General features: G+C 35.6%; 1 protein-coding gene across 1 annotated transcript in view; it reads left to right on the forward strand.

Annotated features, from left to right (window-relative positions):
* Nucleotides 1-940: 940 nt before the first annotated feature.
* Nucleotides 941-17470, forward strand: part of LOC140157184 (rap1 GTPase-activating protein 1-like) — a 516716-nt gene continuing 500186 nt past the window's right edge. Inside the window, exon 1 of the mRNA XM_072180297.1 lies at nt 941-1044. Within this exon, the coding sequence (XP_072036398.1) occupies nt 974-1044 (71 nt within the window). The 5' untranslated portion in view covers nt 941-973. The remainder of the gene's footprint in view (nt 1045-17470) is intronic.

Here is a 17470-nt window from a genome sequence, read left to right on the forward strand (position 1 = left end):
CATCAATTTTCCAGAATAATTCATTTATTTCTGGATGGAATCCCAATATTCCACCCATTATTGACTTTATATCAACTTGAATGATAAGATAAGCACCAATTTACATGAATAATTAATTGAACACATCACTGAAGAATCTATAGAAATTCCAGTCATAATATAAGGTTATGTCAGCCAGAAGATTTGACTCCTTTGCCACCAAAGACGTTGAAAGATTTGAAAGAGACAGACAAGCCAGCCATTTCACCATCTGATAACTAACCCACATATTATTGATACAGTAATCGGTTTGATACCAAAATATTGGTGATCAATTGATCTTTGATGCAATTATGACTTGGATTGTTTGAGGTCTGCATTGTCCCTACATAACTGTCTTGCTTTACAAGACCCTAGACAAACCTGCATGACATTGATTGATCATTATTTTTAATCTTGTATTGATTGGGTGATCGGAAAGAACAGTTATATTAATAATTATAACTGGCATGGACCCTGGTCTAGATTCAGTGTGGGAGTCGCACAGGTGGTTCCGACCCCTTCTAACTAATGATTTGACCAAAATAACAACCTCTCAATACAACTTGATGGACATAAGTTAGCCAATTTGCAGAAAGTTTCTTATCAATGCATGCACCTGCAAGAATTTGGTCTTTGCATGATCCAAAGATTCTCATCCCTCTGAAGATTTGAACTGAAGGTCAGCGTGTGACTTTTGTAAAGTGTAACATCGAAAACAAGAGACCAACATTTTGATTAGATGCATGAGATACCTAAGAGTGTAGACCCACTGGAACAAGTCAAAGCAGAATTTCTTATCTGGAAACTGAGGAATTATCAAAAAGCAGAAATACCATTTGGAATATACTGCTAATACTCACAGGAATAATCTACTGGCATTTGTGGATGTATGTATCTGTAGGATTTATTTGACTTTGTGGATTTGGAAGACAAAGTGTGGAATAGTTTCAAGATGTTTTTGAGAGCATCAATTAAGAGGAACAGTGGGAGGAGCAGTAAGAAGGAAAAACGCAACAGTACAAAGTAAGTTGATCTTATAGAAGTTATCCAGTGGCTCAGGAACCAGGGGGGCAGGGGGCAATAATTTTGTTGGCTATGGAAAAATACCATTAGGCCCCAATAACATGGGCCAGGTGTCATTGCCCCCTCTCCACATTTAAAATCTTCCAGAGCCTCTGTTATCATCACAAATGTTTACTCTGTCTGGGGTGGGGAGGGGAGCAATGGGGGGGAAAGTAAATTTCAAAATTGAACATCATGATGTCATGTTTATTTATAGCACCACTTTCATTTGAGAGAAAATCATGATTATAACCGGGTAGATGTTTATGTAAATGTTACTGTATGAGATAAATGTTTGTAAGGCTTTTTTTTTCAGCTTTTCGTACCTGAATTGAGAATCTAAATGCCATGCAGCAAAAAAATATGTTGGTCCTATAGCATTTAACATATAATGCCTTTAAAACCGCAAATAAAATAAAACCGCAAAACTGCACAATTTTGTGGTCAAATAATACCATTAATGTATAGTGTTATACAGGAGTATATATGGATCATATCTGCAAACCTTTGTTTTGTTTCATACAATCATGGCATATGTCAATGAAATGCAACTTAGAAAAAAATGACATAATATGACATTTATGACTATTTTTTGGATAATTTGCATGCACTTTAAATGAACTTGTGAAATGGTTCATTAGAGCAACAGGTGTATGATTGGTATGAACTTGGAAATGTGTAAATTACAAAATATGGGACAATACTATGGTGGGTTAGGGTGACATGGTTTGTTATCTAAGCTTATTATATTGGTCCTATTATAGCGAAGCATCTGATCAGCAAAAATATCAGAGTTACCAAATCTTTCAAAAAAACCATTTGTAATGATTTTTCATCAAATGTACCCCCCTTTTTCATGCAAAATTGAGGACAAAATGTGGCCAAAAACAACCCCTTTTTGTGGTTTTCAATGACTAGAATTTCAAACAACCCTTTTCAGTGATACTAAATTATTGACATAAAATCGTCGGATTTTCCCAAGTATCCCTTTTATTTCGCGGACAGTGCAAATTAAGTACCCCCTATTTTGCAGTCCTTGCTACCTGGTAAAAAAAGTACTCCTTTTCTGCGCTATTTGGTAACTCTAATGGTTGCCAATTTATGAGCCCCGCATGTCATCTGCCAGCTCAAGTGGTCATTTGCAAACCTTTACTTCTGTTTTATAGCTGAATAGTAGCATAGCAAGAAGTTTAGAAGAAGCTTAAATGCAACAGTAGAGGGCAAACTGCATGTGCACCTTGCAGTAAGTACCCAGCAATCACACATGTTACAGAAAATGATTAAATGTCGGGTTATATAAATAGGGTATAAAAACGTTTGAATAACATTCATAAAATATTTTTGAAACATGATGCAAAACATTCTAACAGAATGCTAATTAACTGTTGACTAAATATTTTGCAAAAATGTTTGCCCAAAATATTGTGTTAATGTTTTAAAAACATATTCATGATCTTTATATAACCCGACATTTAAATGTTATATAATACACGTTTTGAATAAACGTTTTAAGAACATTTTTTGTTTGCTGGGTATAGATGGCATAATCATGTTAATGCAATTACTTGGAATTTCTAGTTTTAATGAATATCTAAGCACTCCCTATAATTGTTACTATGTTCGAGAGCTTGTAATATTTCGAACACAAGCAGGTATATAGCCAGGATTGATTGGAAAGGGTGGTGCAGCAAGCCCAAAGGTGGACTTGATGTCAAAATGTTGGGGGAAAGGTCCACTTTTTCAAAATCTTCACTCTCAAAAAATCCTGTGTATGTGCCTGATTTAATGCTTTCACAATTACTTTTTTCACAGTATTATTACCATTATTCTGGGCACATGTCTTTAAAAAGCTACTCTTGATTTGCAAGGAACACAGTTTGCCAAAAGTGATTATCCCATTAGTGTCACCTGAAGACATACACTTGAACTTGCAGAACTGCCTTATGCACACAGGAACTTCATTAACTCAATCATAACAGAGATGATGATGGACTTGTTAAGTGAATGTCTTGTTTTTCCAAAATGGGGGATATTGAATTGGGAATACACAGTGGATGTTTAATGTGACATTTTCTACGAAATTAAAAATCCACCAATGTTTAGATTGAATTAATATGTCTGAATTGAGTGTGTGTCAGAAAAAATTGTTTGACTTTAAAGACAAACTGACATACACTCCTCAAAAAAAAATCTCATCCAGATTATCTTGATCATACACTTGTACCTAATCGAAATATCTTTTTATATTATGCGGCCTTGTGACACTTAAAACACCTTGAAAGATAAATTTGTTTTTGAAACATGATGCAAAACATTCTAACAGAATGCTAATTAACTGTTGACTAAATATTTTGCAAAAATGTTTGCCCAAAATATTGTGTTAATGTTTTAAAAACATATTCATGATCTTTATATAACCCGACATTTAAATGTTATATAATACACGTTTTGAATAAACGTTTTAAGAACATTTTTGTGTTTGCTGGGTATAGATGGCATAATCATGTTAATGCAATTACTTGGAATTTCTAGTTTTAATGAATATCTAAGCACTCCCTATAATTGTTACTATGTTCGAGAGCTTGTAATATTTCAACACAAGCAGGTATATAGCCAGGATTGATTGGAAAGGGTGGTGCAGCAAGCCCAAAGGTGGACTTGATGTCAAAATGTTGGGGGAAAGGTCCACTTTTTCAAAATCTTCACTCTCAAAAAATCCTGTGTATGTGCCTGATTTAATGCTTTCACAATTACTTTTTTCACAGTATTATTACCATTATTCTGGGCACATGTCTTTAAAAAGCTACTCTTGATTTGCAAGGAACACAGTTTGCCAAAAGTGATTATCCCATTAGTGTCACCTGAAGACATACACTTGAACTTGTAGAACTGCCTTATGCACACAGGAACTTCATTAACTCAATCATAACAGAGATGATGATGGACTTGTTAAGTGAATGTCTTGTTTTTCCAAAATGGGGGATATTGAATTGGGAATACACAGTGGATGTTTAATGTGACATTTTCTACGAAATTAAAAATCCACCAATGTTTAGATTGAATTAATATGTCTGAATTGAGTGTGTCAGAAAAATTGTTTGACTTTAAAGACAAACTGACATACACTCCTCAAAAAAAAAAATCTCATCCAGATTATCTTGATCATACACTTGTACCTAATCGAAATATCTTTTTTATATTATGCGGCCTTGTGACACTTAAAACACCTTGAAAGATAAATTTGTTTTTGAAAAATATTAAAAGAAATTTTTTGATCAAAAGCATACCCCATTTCAGGATTGAAAACAATTTCAATTGAAAACAGTCACCTGTATTTTGATTTCACAAAAAAGAAATTACTGTAAAAAGTGATCATTTTTGTGCTCTTATTTGTTTGCGCTGTGCCGATTTTGAATTACTTTGCTAGTTTTTAAACTAAAATTTGTGATTTTGAGTTTTCTTACATATCTACAAAAAAGAACATCATTTGTGTGTTTTAATTTTCGTGGTAGCTGTGTGTGAAAAGTGCGGAAATTACAGTTGCGCAAAAAAAAATCCACTGTTACAGTATCTCTTTATCTGAAATTTCTTGGGTGTGGTAATAGATCCAAAGGGTATTATTGTTGGAAGGAAATTTGCCATTAATAGCTCAGAAATGACCAATTACTAGTATCTTGTCATTCAAGAAGTGTATGGTTATACCATCATTGTTTCTATGTAAAGTTCTGTGACATTGTTTTCCAATACATGAGATAGGAACTTGGTATTTAAAGATTGTAATGATTGTATAGATAATCCCCAGAAGTTCAAGTTCATCAGTAAAAGTCAATGTTAGAGTAATGTGGAACTTTGGATTACACAGTAGGTGGACTCCACATATTAGTGATTATGTAGGCCTGCAATTTATACAATGTGCATGCAGTTATGCAAGTCAAACTATTGCCCAATTTAAAAGGGGCAAGGGGGCACGTGCCCTGGACACCACCCTTAGTGGGTGCTGAATTGACCAAATCAGCATCAACTCTGCGCCCCATCCAAGTGATGAAAGTCAAAATTTTTGTGTGCTGTGCGCACATTTCAGCACAAAATCATTTGAAAGATCAATTTAAGACCAATATTCAACTTCATTATAATCAAAATTAATTAGTGGTTGTCCCTATTTGTGCAAATTTCCGCGCTCTCCGCGCACATTTGTTTCAAGAATTGCGTGGAGAGGGACGTCATTATGTATCCTTAGCCCTGGGCGCCACAACCCCTAGCTACACCACTATGAATGAAGTAATTTAATCTTTGTTGAATAAAGACCAGTGTGTACACATTAGGGAAATAGCATTTTTAATCTGGTTCTGGTTCTGGTTGATTACTCCAACTAAGCGGGATCCCGCATCAGCGTCGGAGGAGGTGACCTAAAGCTAACTTGAGGTGCAGGTGGATGTTGATTGGGAACCCCACCTGACCCGACCTACACAACAACTAAAACGCACCCATCCTTCTTCATTTCAACGACCGAGAACCAGAACGACCATCTACTCAGACAGCTTCTTTCCTTGGACCGTAAAGCACTGGAACGACCTACCACACCACATCTTCGACGCCCCAAATTCAAAAATCTTTAAATCAAGGCTCCGCGATCTTCACAGGGTTTTTACAGTAAAAATTTGATATGTTTTATGAAATTATGGTTTCATATTTCACTATAAACTTTAAAATTCCAAAATTACCTTTTAAATAAAACAGGAAAACAGTATACGAAAACATTGAAATATGCGAAATGTCCTGCTTGCTACACTCGCATTTATTTATCTAGACCATTTAAGGTTTTCAGATTGGGTTCTCTAATTGTTGTATGTGCAACATACAACAAGGATTTTTAGGGGCAAGGATTTTTGGACAGATGGATGAGCAATTTATGGCTTGCCATTTTATAACTTCCCCCCCCATAATTATTACACAGCCCCTAAAGAAAGGATGTCAGGATACTGGCAGGGATGTGATACAACAGCTTACAACAGGGATTTAAGTTTTTCAGTAATTCTGGAAGTGTAAATTTCCTGCATAAATGAAAACAAAATAGACATGAAAACTTTGTCAAATCATTTAACCATAAGCTTAACTCATTTAGTCACGATTTGATCCAGTTAACTTAATCCAAGTTGTCGTCACTTTTGTCCTAGTACCATGAGTGGATATCACTAACTAAGGCGTTCCTTCAAGACAGATAAATGTGTTTCATCAGTGTTTCTTTCCGTACCTGTTGTATTTTCATAACAAAATCAAAATTTCACAGCGATTTTAATGAAAGGAAAATAATTATCCTGGAGCTTAAAAGATATAGTCATCGTTTTTACAGGAAAATGTGATAGTCATTTGGTGGCACAGATGTTTGGGACCATGTGTTTGTTGGTTAGAGTGACTTTGCCAAATTGGAAGCATGTACATGTAGTGAAACTCGTTCATGTCTTTTGTAGACAAGGTTTCTTGGACAAGTTTGTCAAATTTCATCGTTGAAATTGGAGCTAATTGGTTTCATATCCCTGGGTTCATGTAGTACATCTTCATGTATTCAACACTTGACCATCTCTGGGAAGTTTCAACTGCTTTATGTGAAGACCATCAACATTTTGGAAGGAGCTTGTTACAGATTTAGTACATTATGATTATATTCTGAGTGCATGGAATCTTCAACTACACTTTGGCAGAGTAATTAATGTTGGTCATCCAAATGTAAGAGATCTTGCATGGTGTCTTCTTCAGATCTGGGGATCCATACATTTCTTTTGAAAGCTAGACTGGTCTAAGGAGACTCGCATTTCTGATTTCTGCAGTGAATTAAATATCAGTTGTACATATCTGCTCATACATGCTACTTTTGAACTTCAGTATCTTGTTCTAAATCCTGGAACTGATAATCATAGTGTGGTATATTTATGAGAAAATAAGGACACGTTCATCGCAGGTGATTTTCTATCCATCCAGGAAAGCAGGAATCATTACTTTGGAATAAACTTTATGTGACAATCAACGATCAAAATACATTGTAAGCCTGGGAAGATTGCTGATACATATTCAACTGATTTATATCATTGAGGAATTTTTCAGACTACCAAACGTTAAAAAGTTCATTGCTAAGAATTGTTGGAAATATCTCCATAACAACTGGCTACTTATTTTGAAGTGTTAATCCTTAAGGTGTGTTAACTTTACAGCAAGTAAATCCCATTTTCAGTAACTCTTTTCACCGATACCGGAACTGGTCAAATCTTGCCGCTGAAGTGTCCACAATACTTGTAAGCTCTTGTAATCCTCCATCTGATACTTCGAAAGTCAGGTTTAACAGCCTATAACACTAGCATAGGGTCTATGGTGCTAAATACTTGAGGATCGTTTACTGTTTAGTATACTCATAAACAACCTGGAGTAGCGAAAAGGCAAATTACCTTACAGTGCAATCATGTCCACCCCCTGCTGTAACTAAGTGTGGATGAAAGCAAGGGTGGCTTGTAAGTCCATTACTTTTGTTCATTTATATTAAATAGTTTGACATTGGACTTCCACAACAGGATCAGACCCCTGGAGTTCACTGACCGACTTCAGAAGATCCCTGATACCAAGGATTTTTTTCAAACAAAAGATTACCTTCGGTGGCAATTTCTGCGGTACGTTCTCTACAAAGTATATAATTGAAACGAAATTGGAATATATTATCACTACACAACATTTGGTGCATCCTGTAAAAATTGGTGAAGATTCTCTGATTGGCTGCTTGAAATTTGAATTTGCAGCCAGCATCATTAGCATATTAGAAGAGTAATGCCATTTGTTCTGGTAATCATTACCATTTCTTTCTACTATTGGTGCTGCTGTTGAATTGTGTTGCTAATGTCTACTTACGACCATGGTGTATATATTTTAGCCAACTCATCCTAGTCTAAGCCATACCATCTTTCCTGTTACGACAAATTTGACTCTGTATCATTGAATACTTTGTATTTTGTCACCATAAGCCTGAAATTTTGTCACCATAAACATCAGCTTCTGTCATTTTTTGACAATTGAAACTAAAACCAACATCACGGAGCAAGACTTTCACATAATAACTTCACCTTCAAGGAACTTGTCATTTTCAACATGATCTTGAGCGTGGTATCATCGCGTCGGGACAGACCGAAATCGATAAGATCAAGAATGAGGCTGAAATGGTAAGACCATAGTCTATCAGGTTAAGCATGTTTTAAATATCTACAAAATCTTTTGTATTATAATACCATTTGTATTATTAAGATATTGGTGTCAATCATAAAAAAATGTTTGCCACCAAAAGGAATTTGATAAGCTTAAGATGGGGATGTGATTTGAAAATACAGGCTGCGGAACAGGTTTATAACATAAACTGGGGTCTCCAGAACTAAAATGGGGGCTTATCATGAAAATGAAACAGAAATATATGGTTTTAAACCATTTCTCAAATCAGTACAGAGCCTGGGTACAGAGTGTTGCCGGTTCAAATCCTTGATGTATATGTGGCTGTTTTTCTCTAGGCTCTGCACAACTTTAACTGTGGTTAATTTTCCTGTAGTTTGGAAAAGTAAAATACAGGTAGCTTTTATGCTCTGCATGCTAGCCATTGGCTTCAACATAAATTGTCTTTTTGAAGCCATTTTCTCTAAATAGCAAGAGCTATCTTTAGAACCACTGAACCAATACTAGGCTTGTTTGTACTCATTTTAATGCATTTAATGCTGATTTCAAATATGGTCATGAAAATGGACAATTCTGAAATTTTTGAATTTTCAAAACAAATATTGAAACTGCAGTCGACACCCTTGTGGAGAGTTAAATAATTATGTGTCACTTATGGCAGCACACCACCAAATCCTTCCACATTTGATGTAACCCTTGATAGTTCCTGTATTAGTACTTAAACAAAGATCGGTAGTACAGTCATAGACTTAGGAACCGGGGGCTTTGGGGAGGGCTCAACCCCTCCATAATTTTGATGCGGGGCTGGAATACCTTTCAGCCCCCGCCAATAATCCTAGGTTTAAAAATTGTGATGGAAAATGGGTATTTGTGACCTATATTTTGCAACATTTTCAAGCCCCCCTTCGGACACCTCCCCACGGTGTCACATCCAAATTTGTCAAGTTTCAGCCCCCCTGTTGAAAATCTTCCTGAGCCAATGACAATGGGTGTCCTGTCCCTTGAGAGCAAAATGATTAGCCATGATTGTCTATAATGAAATTAAAAGATATGCAATTGATCAATGATAAGAATATCACAAAATGGTGCATCTTGATTTGGTCAAAAAGTTAGGCACTCGAAACGAATCCACACACGGACATGGTAAGGAGGCATCTGCGCAAGCTGAAAATAAGGGTGGCGCTGTTCTGGTGCCCTTAGCTCAAAAGTTTATATTGTCTTCACACTTGCCGACCTTTGCACCCTATTTATCCAGGTGGTGGTCGCCGTGCATTCTCTAAATTCAGTAAATTTTCATCGTCAACCGTGTAATTGAATGCGATTATTTAGAAATTTTAAAATGCTTGAAATATCACAAACAAATAGGCCTATGTTAATAAATAATATAAATACAAGCTAAAACCGTTGGGGTTCGATATTGAACCCCACAAAACTAACCAAGTATATTGAAAATACCATACGGCCGGGCGGTTTCACAAGTTGCCGGCTCGATCATGGCGATCATGCCACTCGCCGCCTGTATTTATCCATGAAAAGAACTAAGGTCATGTCAAGGTGGTGATAGTTCATGATGTGATTCAATTAGCCAATCAGGATCCTACTTCCGTATTTACGCAGTACATGTGTACAAAATAGTGCAAAAGAACTCTGATAAAGGATGTATCAATATGAGACGGAGGTGTTGTCCCCCTCCCGTGCGAAGCTTATGGAAGTGTTTGAAATGCATGCATTTTACCTTAAAGGGCACTTGGAGCCCAGCACCAAGTTCACATTTAGGGGTGTCGCCAGAGCCTCTGGAGATGAAGCCTGATGAAGCATTCTTCTCAGTGAATGAAATTTTTTTTTTAAATGTACCCTCCAGCCTCACGCTCGCTTACCACCTTTTATAGAAAATAGTGGTGCCTTGGGAGTGTTTTTACATGTGCCCATCTATTCCATCATGTTCATTTGAAGTGTTTGTCTGAAGCCATGTTAAATTTAATTGAGTACATTCTGTGGGTGTGTAATTTGCCAACATCAGGGCAATCAACTTTGGAAGTGTTATCTGTCCAGGAATTCTGTCAAAAAAGGTTGCTCCAAAATACGGTTTTCATGTGTTTGAAAACCTGATCTGGGAAAAAGAATACCAAAATGAAAAACTGATCTGGGAAAAAGAATACCAATATTTTCAAAAATATGTGACAAAATTACCTTTATTATTTTGACAAGCACATTATATAACATGCATGCTGTAGCACTGTCTCGGCTTTAAGTTATGTGAATAATTAAAAGTTTTGCTTGATCGAAGTTGCGACAAACCTATGGGAAAAATGTTCCTGAACCGACTGTGTTAAAATTATGTTTCTAACCAAACCATTACAGTCATGAAGTGGGGTGGTGGTAAAGGGAGAGGGGTGGGGGTAAGGTATGGGAGCATTGTATTGAAAATTTAACTAATTGGGGCAACAATTGCAAAATGCTAAGCATATTGTCAGATTATGACCCCTGCTATTGTCAGAGGGGCTGCATGATGCCTCCAAGCCCACCCAAGAATTCCTGTAAAAATATTGCAAATAATAATTTAGTTCAAGAAAAATGTCAAAACATAATGCTTACCCCCCTCCTAATAGGTGCCACCACTACATGCTTCAAAGACATGTGTATCATTGAATGATATACTGTATTTCGTCAAATAAACGCCCCCGGGGGCATTACATTTTCCCAATGGGGGCGTTTATTCAAGGTCAATTTTAGAACAATAATTCCTGTTAAAATCATTAGGTAAACTTAAAACTCACGCTAAATTAACGAACTATGAACTCGAAACACAGACTTCTGGTTCACTTCCGGGTTTCCAATCCAGATTTTCGCCAATTATTGACACTATTATCGACCATGTGGGCGACTTAGTAAGCTTACTACACAAGATAGCATGGAAATATCAGCATTTTTTAAACATCTTGGCTGAAAAAGTGGTGGGGGGCGTTTATTTGAGAGGGGCGACTATTTGACGAAATACGGTATGTCATTTCAGTACACATGTGGTACAGGGGACTAGTGAGCGCCACTCTACCAAGTCAGGCCTGTGCAGGATTTATTTTGTTGGGGGAAGGGTGCCAAGAGCTAAACAGGGGACCTTGTGTGAATTTTCCCTTCAATTTTCCTGAAAAAAGCAGACCTTTTGTCAATTTTACTTTAAAAAAATGTTGGTTTTTCACAGAAAAACAGTGACGTGTCCAGAGGGTGCTCTGGGTGCTGAAGGCCCCTGCATTTTGTTAAAAATCATGTAAAATCAGCCTGTTTTTTGGCGATTTTAACCATTAAGCCCCCCACATAATTCTGAAAGCCCCTCTGAGCGCCTCGCAGGAAAAGATCCTGGACACGCCGGTGAAAAAGGTGGATTTTTTGTTTCAGATTGGTATTTGGGGTGGGGGTGGGAGTGTACTCGGATGATTAATTCATCTGTTTTTATAATGAGATTTGCTTAAAGATTATAGAAATCATACGTAAGTGTATAATATTTATATATCTGTACTTGAGACTCCGGATGGTGCCGTGTGGACTCATGGTTACAATTATAACGCTTTTAAATCACAACTCATGACTTATATTAAGCTATCAAAATATTGGATTGAAGTGTTTATCCTCACTTTATTCCAACGCTATATTGAAAATATGATCTATTAATATCATATTAATTTCCTATTTTCTTATTATTTCTTTATATTTCACCAGTTATATTTGCCAATATCTCAAATTTAGAAAAATGAATAATAATTGGTTTTGTATCTGAACTCTTCCTTTTAAACTCTTGTGACATGTGTTTTAATCCCCTGAGCACTACTTGCCGATCTAATATTGCCTCTGATTGGTCAATTACATGATATCTTCACTTTAATCACCAATCAGAATGGAGCTTTGCAAATAATTCACCCCAATTTTTTTGCATGGTAACATTATTCTAACAATGTTGCTGATTGGGCCAATTGATAAAAAAACCTTTTTTTTGGCCAATCGGCAGGTAGTTCTCATGGGGTTAATTTTAAATTTTTTTTGTGCTGCCCATAGGCTTCAACATGAAAAGTCCATGTTTTGAGATATTTTCTCGAAATACCAAGAACTATCTCAAGAGGCACTGAACCAATACTGGGCTTGTTTGTACTCATTTTATTGCATTTTTCGTGCTAATTCCAAATATGGTCATGAAAATGCACAATTCTAAAATTTTTGAACTTCTAAAAAACATTTGGAACTTGTCGTTTGCAGTCGACACCCGCGTGGAGAGGGTTAATAATGATATTTGGTGGCTATAAAGTTTTGGATATAGGAACTGCATTCTGCAGGCCCGTAGCCAGGGGGGGTTCGAGGGGTTCGATCGAACCCCCTAAAATTTTGACACAAAAAAGGAGAACATGGGAAATGTGGTTGAAATGGCCATTTTAGCACAAAATTGTTATTTTTCTCGGCTTGTGCCACACTTTTCCTATTAATTTTAGGCTCAGATTAGCGGGACGATTTGAAAAATCCCCAACGCCCAGTTTATGTAGGCCTATGACTTAATTTAATGCTATAAATACAGCAGAGTCATTATTTGCCTCTTTATCTCATCTAGATTTGAAGATTTAAAAAAAATTATTTGGTGTGCAAAAAAACGATAACCGAGAAAGCTCAGTTCAGAGATGAAGGGAGTGATATAACATAGGAAAATAAGATAATTGATAATATTTGTGATGAAATAACGCACCTGATTAACAATTTTTTCTTGTTTTTATTGAGCTAATTTGCCTCTTTGCTATAATATATCCATATATATTCCTGATAATAATGTAAAAATAATGCACCAAATGCCTTCAATTGGGACTTCATTTTTCAAAATTCTTCCAATTCTGAGGGGGGCACATCCCCCTCAAACACCCCCTGCGCCTGATTTGCAACTTTTTCTTGTTTTAACCGCACTAATTTGCGTCTTTGCTGTAATATCCGGGTGTAATATATTGAACCAATATGTTGATAATAATGTAAAAATGGTGCACCATGCATGCCTTCAATTGGGACTTCATTTTTCAGCTCAGACACCCCTATGCCTGATTTGCAACTTTTTCTTGTTTAAACCGTGCTAATTTGCCTCTTTGCAGTAATAAATTGAAACCATATATTTCTGATAATAATGTAAAAATTGTGCACCAAATGCGATCAATTGGGACTTCATTTTTCAAAATTCTCCCATTTCTGAGGGGGGAACATCCCCCCTCAGACACCCCCTGCGCCGCGATTCCGCGGCGCGATGCCCGCTACGCGGCCATTACTCATCAGTTATACTTAACAGAAATCTGCAAAAACGAACCCCCTAACTCGGAGGGCTGGCTACGGGCCTGTTCTGTATATAGATTTAAAACCACTATTTTCCCCATATGATTTAGGTTAATAAGTTTAATAAGTTAATTATTTTGATAAGTCACTGATTTTTAGCTTTCAAAAAAAAATGATCAAGTTCACTGCCCTTATATCAAGATCATGAACACTCATGTATCATGGTCACTGAAAAATTGGTTTAATTTGTAAAATGTGGTGACCATGGAAAGGAAACAAGCTAATACAAATAGTATCCAATTGATATATAATTTGATAATTACTATTGAGGGACACATTATCAGAATTGTTTGATGGCCTGAAAAATGGCCTAGTTGTGATTGTGATCAGGTGGAGAGGTGAATGCCCTGAAGGTGTGAGATCAAGATCAAAACCAAGTATCTGAAAAACATGAAATATGATCAAAGAAACCTACTGCTGGTGATAAAGGCAAAAAAAAAAAATCAAGTTTGTTTTGTTAGCATGCACATTTCGTTTTTGACGGCTTATTGTGCGCATTTTTATGGGTTTTTTTCACTTACAAAAACAAAATGAAAAACCCGGAAAAATTGCAATAAATTTTTTTAAACACTACTGGAGTAAACATTTACACATTACACAACAAACGAACATAGTGAAAAACTAGCAGGTTGAAAGGTGGTCATAAATATTCTTGAATATGAAGAAATATGATTGTTTTTTTGTGTGTGTTGGAGAAACCCACTGTAAATTTCCATTCCAATTTGCAGTGAAAAGGTTTTTTTTTCCATTTCAAGACATGGATTAAACTAGAGCGGTTACCGCACCATAGCTGAACCATGGGGCTTTGGCAGTATATTGTGGGACATGTATATATATCACCCCTTTATGACCCCTTAATGACCTTAAATGAATATTAAATTATTTTAAACATGTTTAGAATGTCATAAGGATCATTGCATTTAAATTTCAGCTCAATTGGAGCATTTTGAAAACTTGACCTTTGACCCCTTTATGACCCCTTAATGACCTTAAATGAATATTAAATTATTTTAAACATGTTTAGAATGTCTTAACGATCATTGCCTTTAAATCTCAGCTCAATTGGAGCATTTTTGGAAACTTGACCTTTGACCCCTTTATGACCCCTTAATGACCTTAAATGAATATTAAAATATTTTTAACATTTTTAGAATGTCATCAGGATCATTGCATATAAATTTCAGCTTAATTGGAGCATTTTTGGTTAAAATGACCTTTTTTGACCCCTTTGGATGACCTCTGACGTTAGGAAATATTTTTATCATATTCTTTACTTCTTTCTCTTTCATTTGACACCACTTGGGGGTTCATACCTTCGTGGCATTTAAAGATATGTCCATTTTAGACCAAATGGTTGGTAAGTAAGTAAGTAAGTAAGTAAGTAAGTAAAAATAAGTAAGTAAGTAAGTAAGTAAGTAAGTAAGTAAGTAAGTAAGTAAGTAAGTAAGTAAGGGACATACACTAATATAGGCTGATACCATTTCATGGTTCAGCAAAAAACAAAACACATTTTGCATTTGACTTTTTGGACCTGCTACAGGAAACAAACATTTTTTGCTGAACCATGAAATGGTATCAGCCTATAGGAGTGAATGTTACTTACTAGCTTACTTACTAGCTTACTAACTGACTAACCATTTGGTCTGAAATGGACATATCTCTAAATGCCACGAAGGTATGACCCCATGAGTGGGGTCATATGAAAGAGAAAAACATAAAGAATATAATAAAAATATTTCCAAACGTCTAAGGTCATCCAGGGGTCACAGGGGTCAAAAAAGGTCTTACTAACTGACTAACCATTTGGTCTGAAATGGACATATCTCTAAATGCCCCGACGAAGGTATGACCCCATGAGTGGTGTCATATGAAAGAGGAAAACATAAAGAATATAATAAAAATATTTCCAAACGTGGAAGGTCATCCAGGGGTCACTAACTGACTAACCATTTGGTCTGAAATGGACATATCTCTAAATGCCACGAAGGTATGACCCCATGAGTGGTGTCATATGAAAGAGGAAAACATAAAGAATATAATAAAAATATTTCCAAATGTGGAAGGTCATCCAGGGGTCACAGGGGTCAAAAAAGGTCATTTTAACTGAAAATGGTCCGATTGAGCTTAAATTTAAATGCAATTATCCTTATGACATTCTAAACATTTAAAAAATATTTTAAAATTCATTTAAGGTCATTAAAGGGTCATAAAGGGGTCAAAGGTCAAGTTTTTCAAAATGCTTCAATTGAGCTGAAATTTATATGCAATGATCCTTATGACATTCTAAACATTTTAAAAACATTTTAAGATTCATTAAAGTTCATTAAGGGGTCATAAAGGGGTCAAAGGTCAAGTTTTCCAAAATCCTCCGATTGAGCTGAAATTTAAAATGCATAATGATCCTTATGACATTCTCAACATGTTGAAAATATTTTAAAATTCATTGAAGGTCATTAAGGGGCAATAAAGGGGTCAAAGGTCAAGTTTTCAAAATGCTTCAATTCAGCTGAAATTTAAATGCAATGATCCTTATGACATTCTTAACATGTTTTAAATATTTTAAAATTCATTTAAGGTCATTAAGGGGGTCATACAGAGGTCAAAAGTTAAATTTTCAAAATGCCAGCTTCTCACGATCATACATATTAAAACGGCAATTAATGAAACAGTCTTATTAAAATTAATACTATCCTGCCAGTGATCGATTTTCGTATATTTTTTTGTGTAGCAAAAAATGCTACTCACTTTCAGATTTGAGTAGCAATTCCAAAATTTTGAGTAGCATTTTGCAATGCTAGTAATCTAGGTAAATCAAACACTGTAACCGGGCACTGTAACCATATACCAACTATTCAAAAAACACTCGGCCTGAATGTTCCATTTTTAGTTCAGGTCAGTGGCCAGTGATTGATTTTTGAATTTTTGTGTAGCAAAAAATGCTACTCACTTTCAGATTTGAGTAGCAATTCCAAAATTGTGAGTAGCATTTTGCTATGCTAATCCAGGTAAATCGAACACTGTATCCTGCACAGTATTGCTGCTTGATCAGATCGTCACAGTCATCCGCCTAACTTACCTTGTGCCCTTGCAAAGGGCACAGTTGCTCTAGTTTATTTTATATTCTTTACTTTTCCTCTTTGATTTACACCACTCGGGCGTTCATACCTTTGTAGCATTTCGAGATTATGTCCATTACAGACTCAGGGTGACAGTGGTATAGGCCTACCACAATATACTGCCGAAGCCACATGGTTCAGCTATGGTGCGGTTATCGCTCTAGTTTTTGCCTATAATACTAATTACGGCATTGCTAATTAAACTTTCTCAAATGATCAGTGCATGAGATTGAAATGAAGAGTTCAATAATTATTATTAATTTTAGATCATTTATAAAAATTGATGTCTCCAAGATTAGATCAAAATTAGCTGCATTTAATGATTTAATTTAATTTGTTTTAACCTTTAATAGCAAATACTAATTGGTTAATTTATTGAACAATTATAAAAGAGAAAACACATTTGATGTGGAATTCTGATCATTAAATCAATTACAGGATTACAATAAAAGAGGCTGAAACAGATTATGTTATAGATTGTGATCAATTTTGAGATTTTCAAATACTTAATTTACTACTTATTTCTAAAATTGTAATGTTGATATAAAAGAGCAATAAAATGGGCAATTAATTAATCCACTTTAGTAAATTCTATATACAAAATATAATTCATTTCTTCTGCTTCATTTCCATTGATAATGTTTTTCAAAAGAATAACAATCTGTCTGTACATGTGTCTGTACATAATTTGATATTGGGGAAAAATATGCATAAAATTTATC

The sequence above is a fragment of the Amphiura filiformis genome, chromosome 7 (genome assembly GCF_039555335.1).
Source record: "Amphiura filiformis chromosome 7, Afil_fr2py, whole genome shotgun sequence".
Classification (NCBI taxonomy): Eukaryota; Metazoa; Echinodermata; class Ophiuroidea; order Amphilepidida; family Amphiuridae; genus Amphiura; species Amphiura filiformis.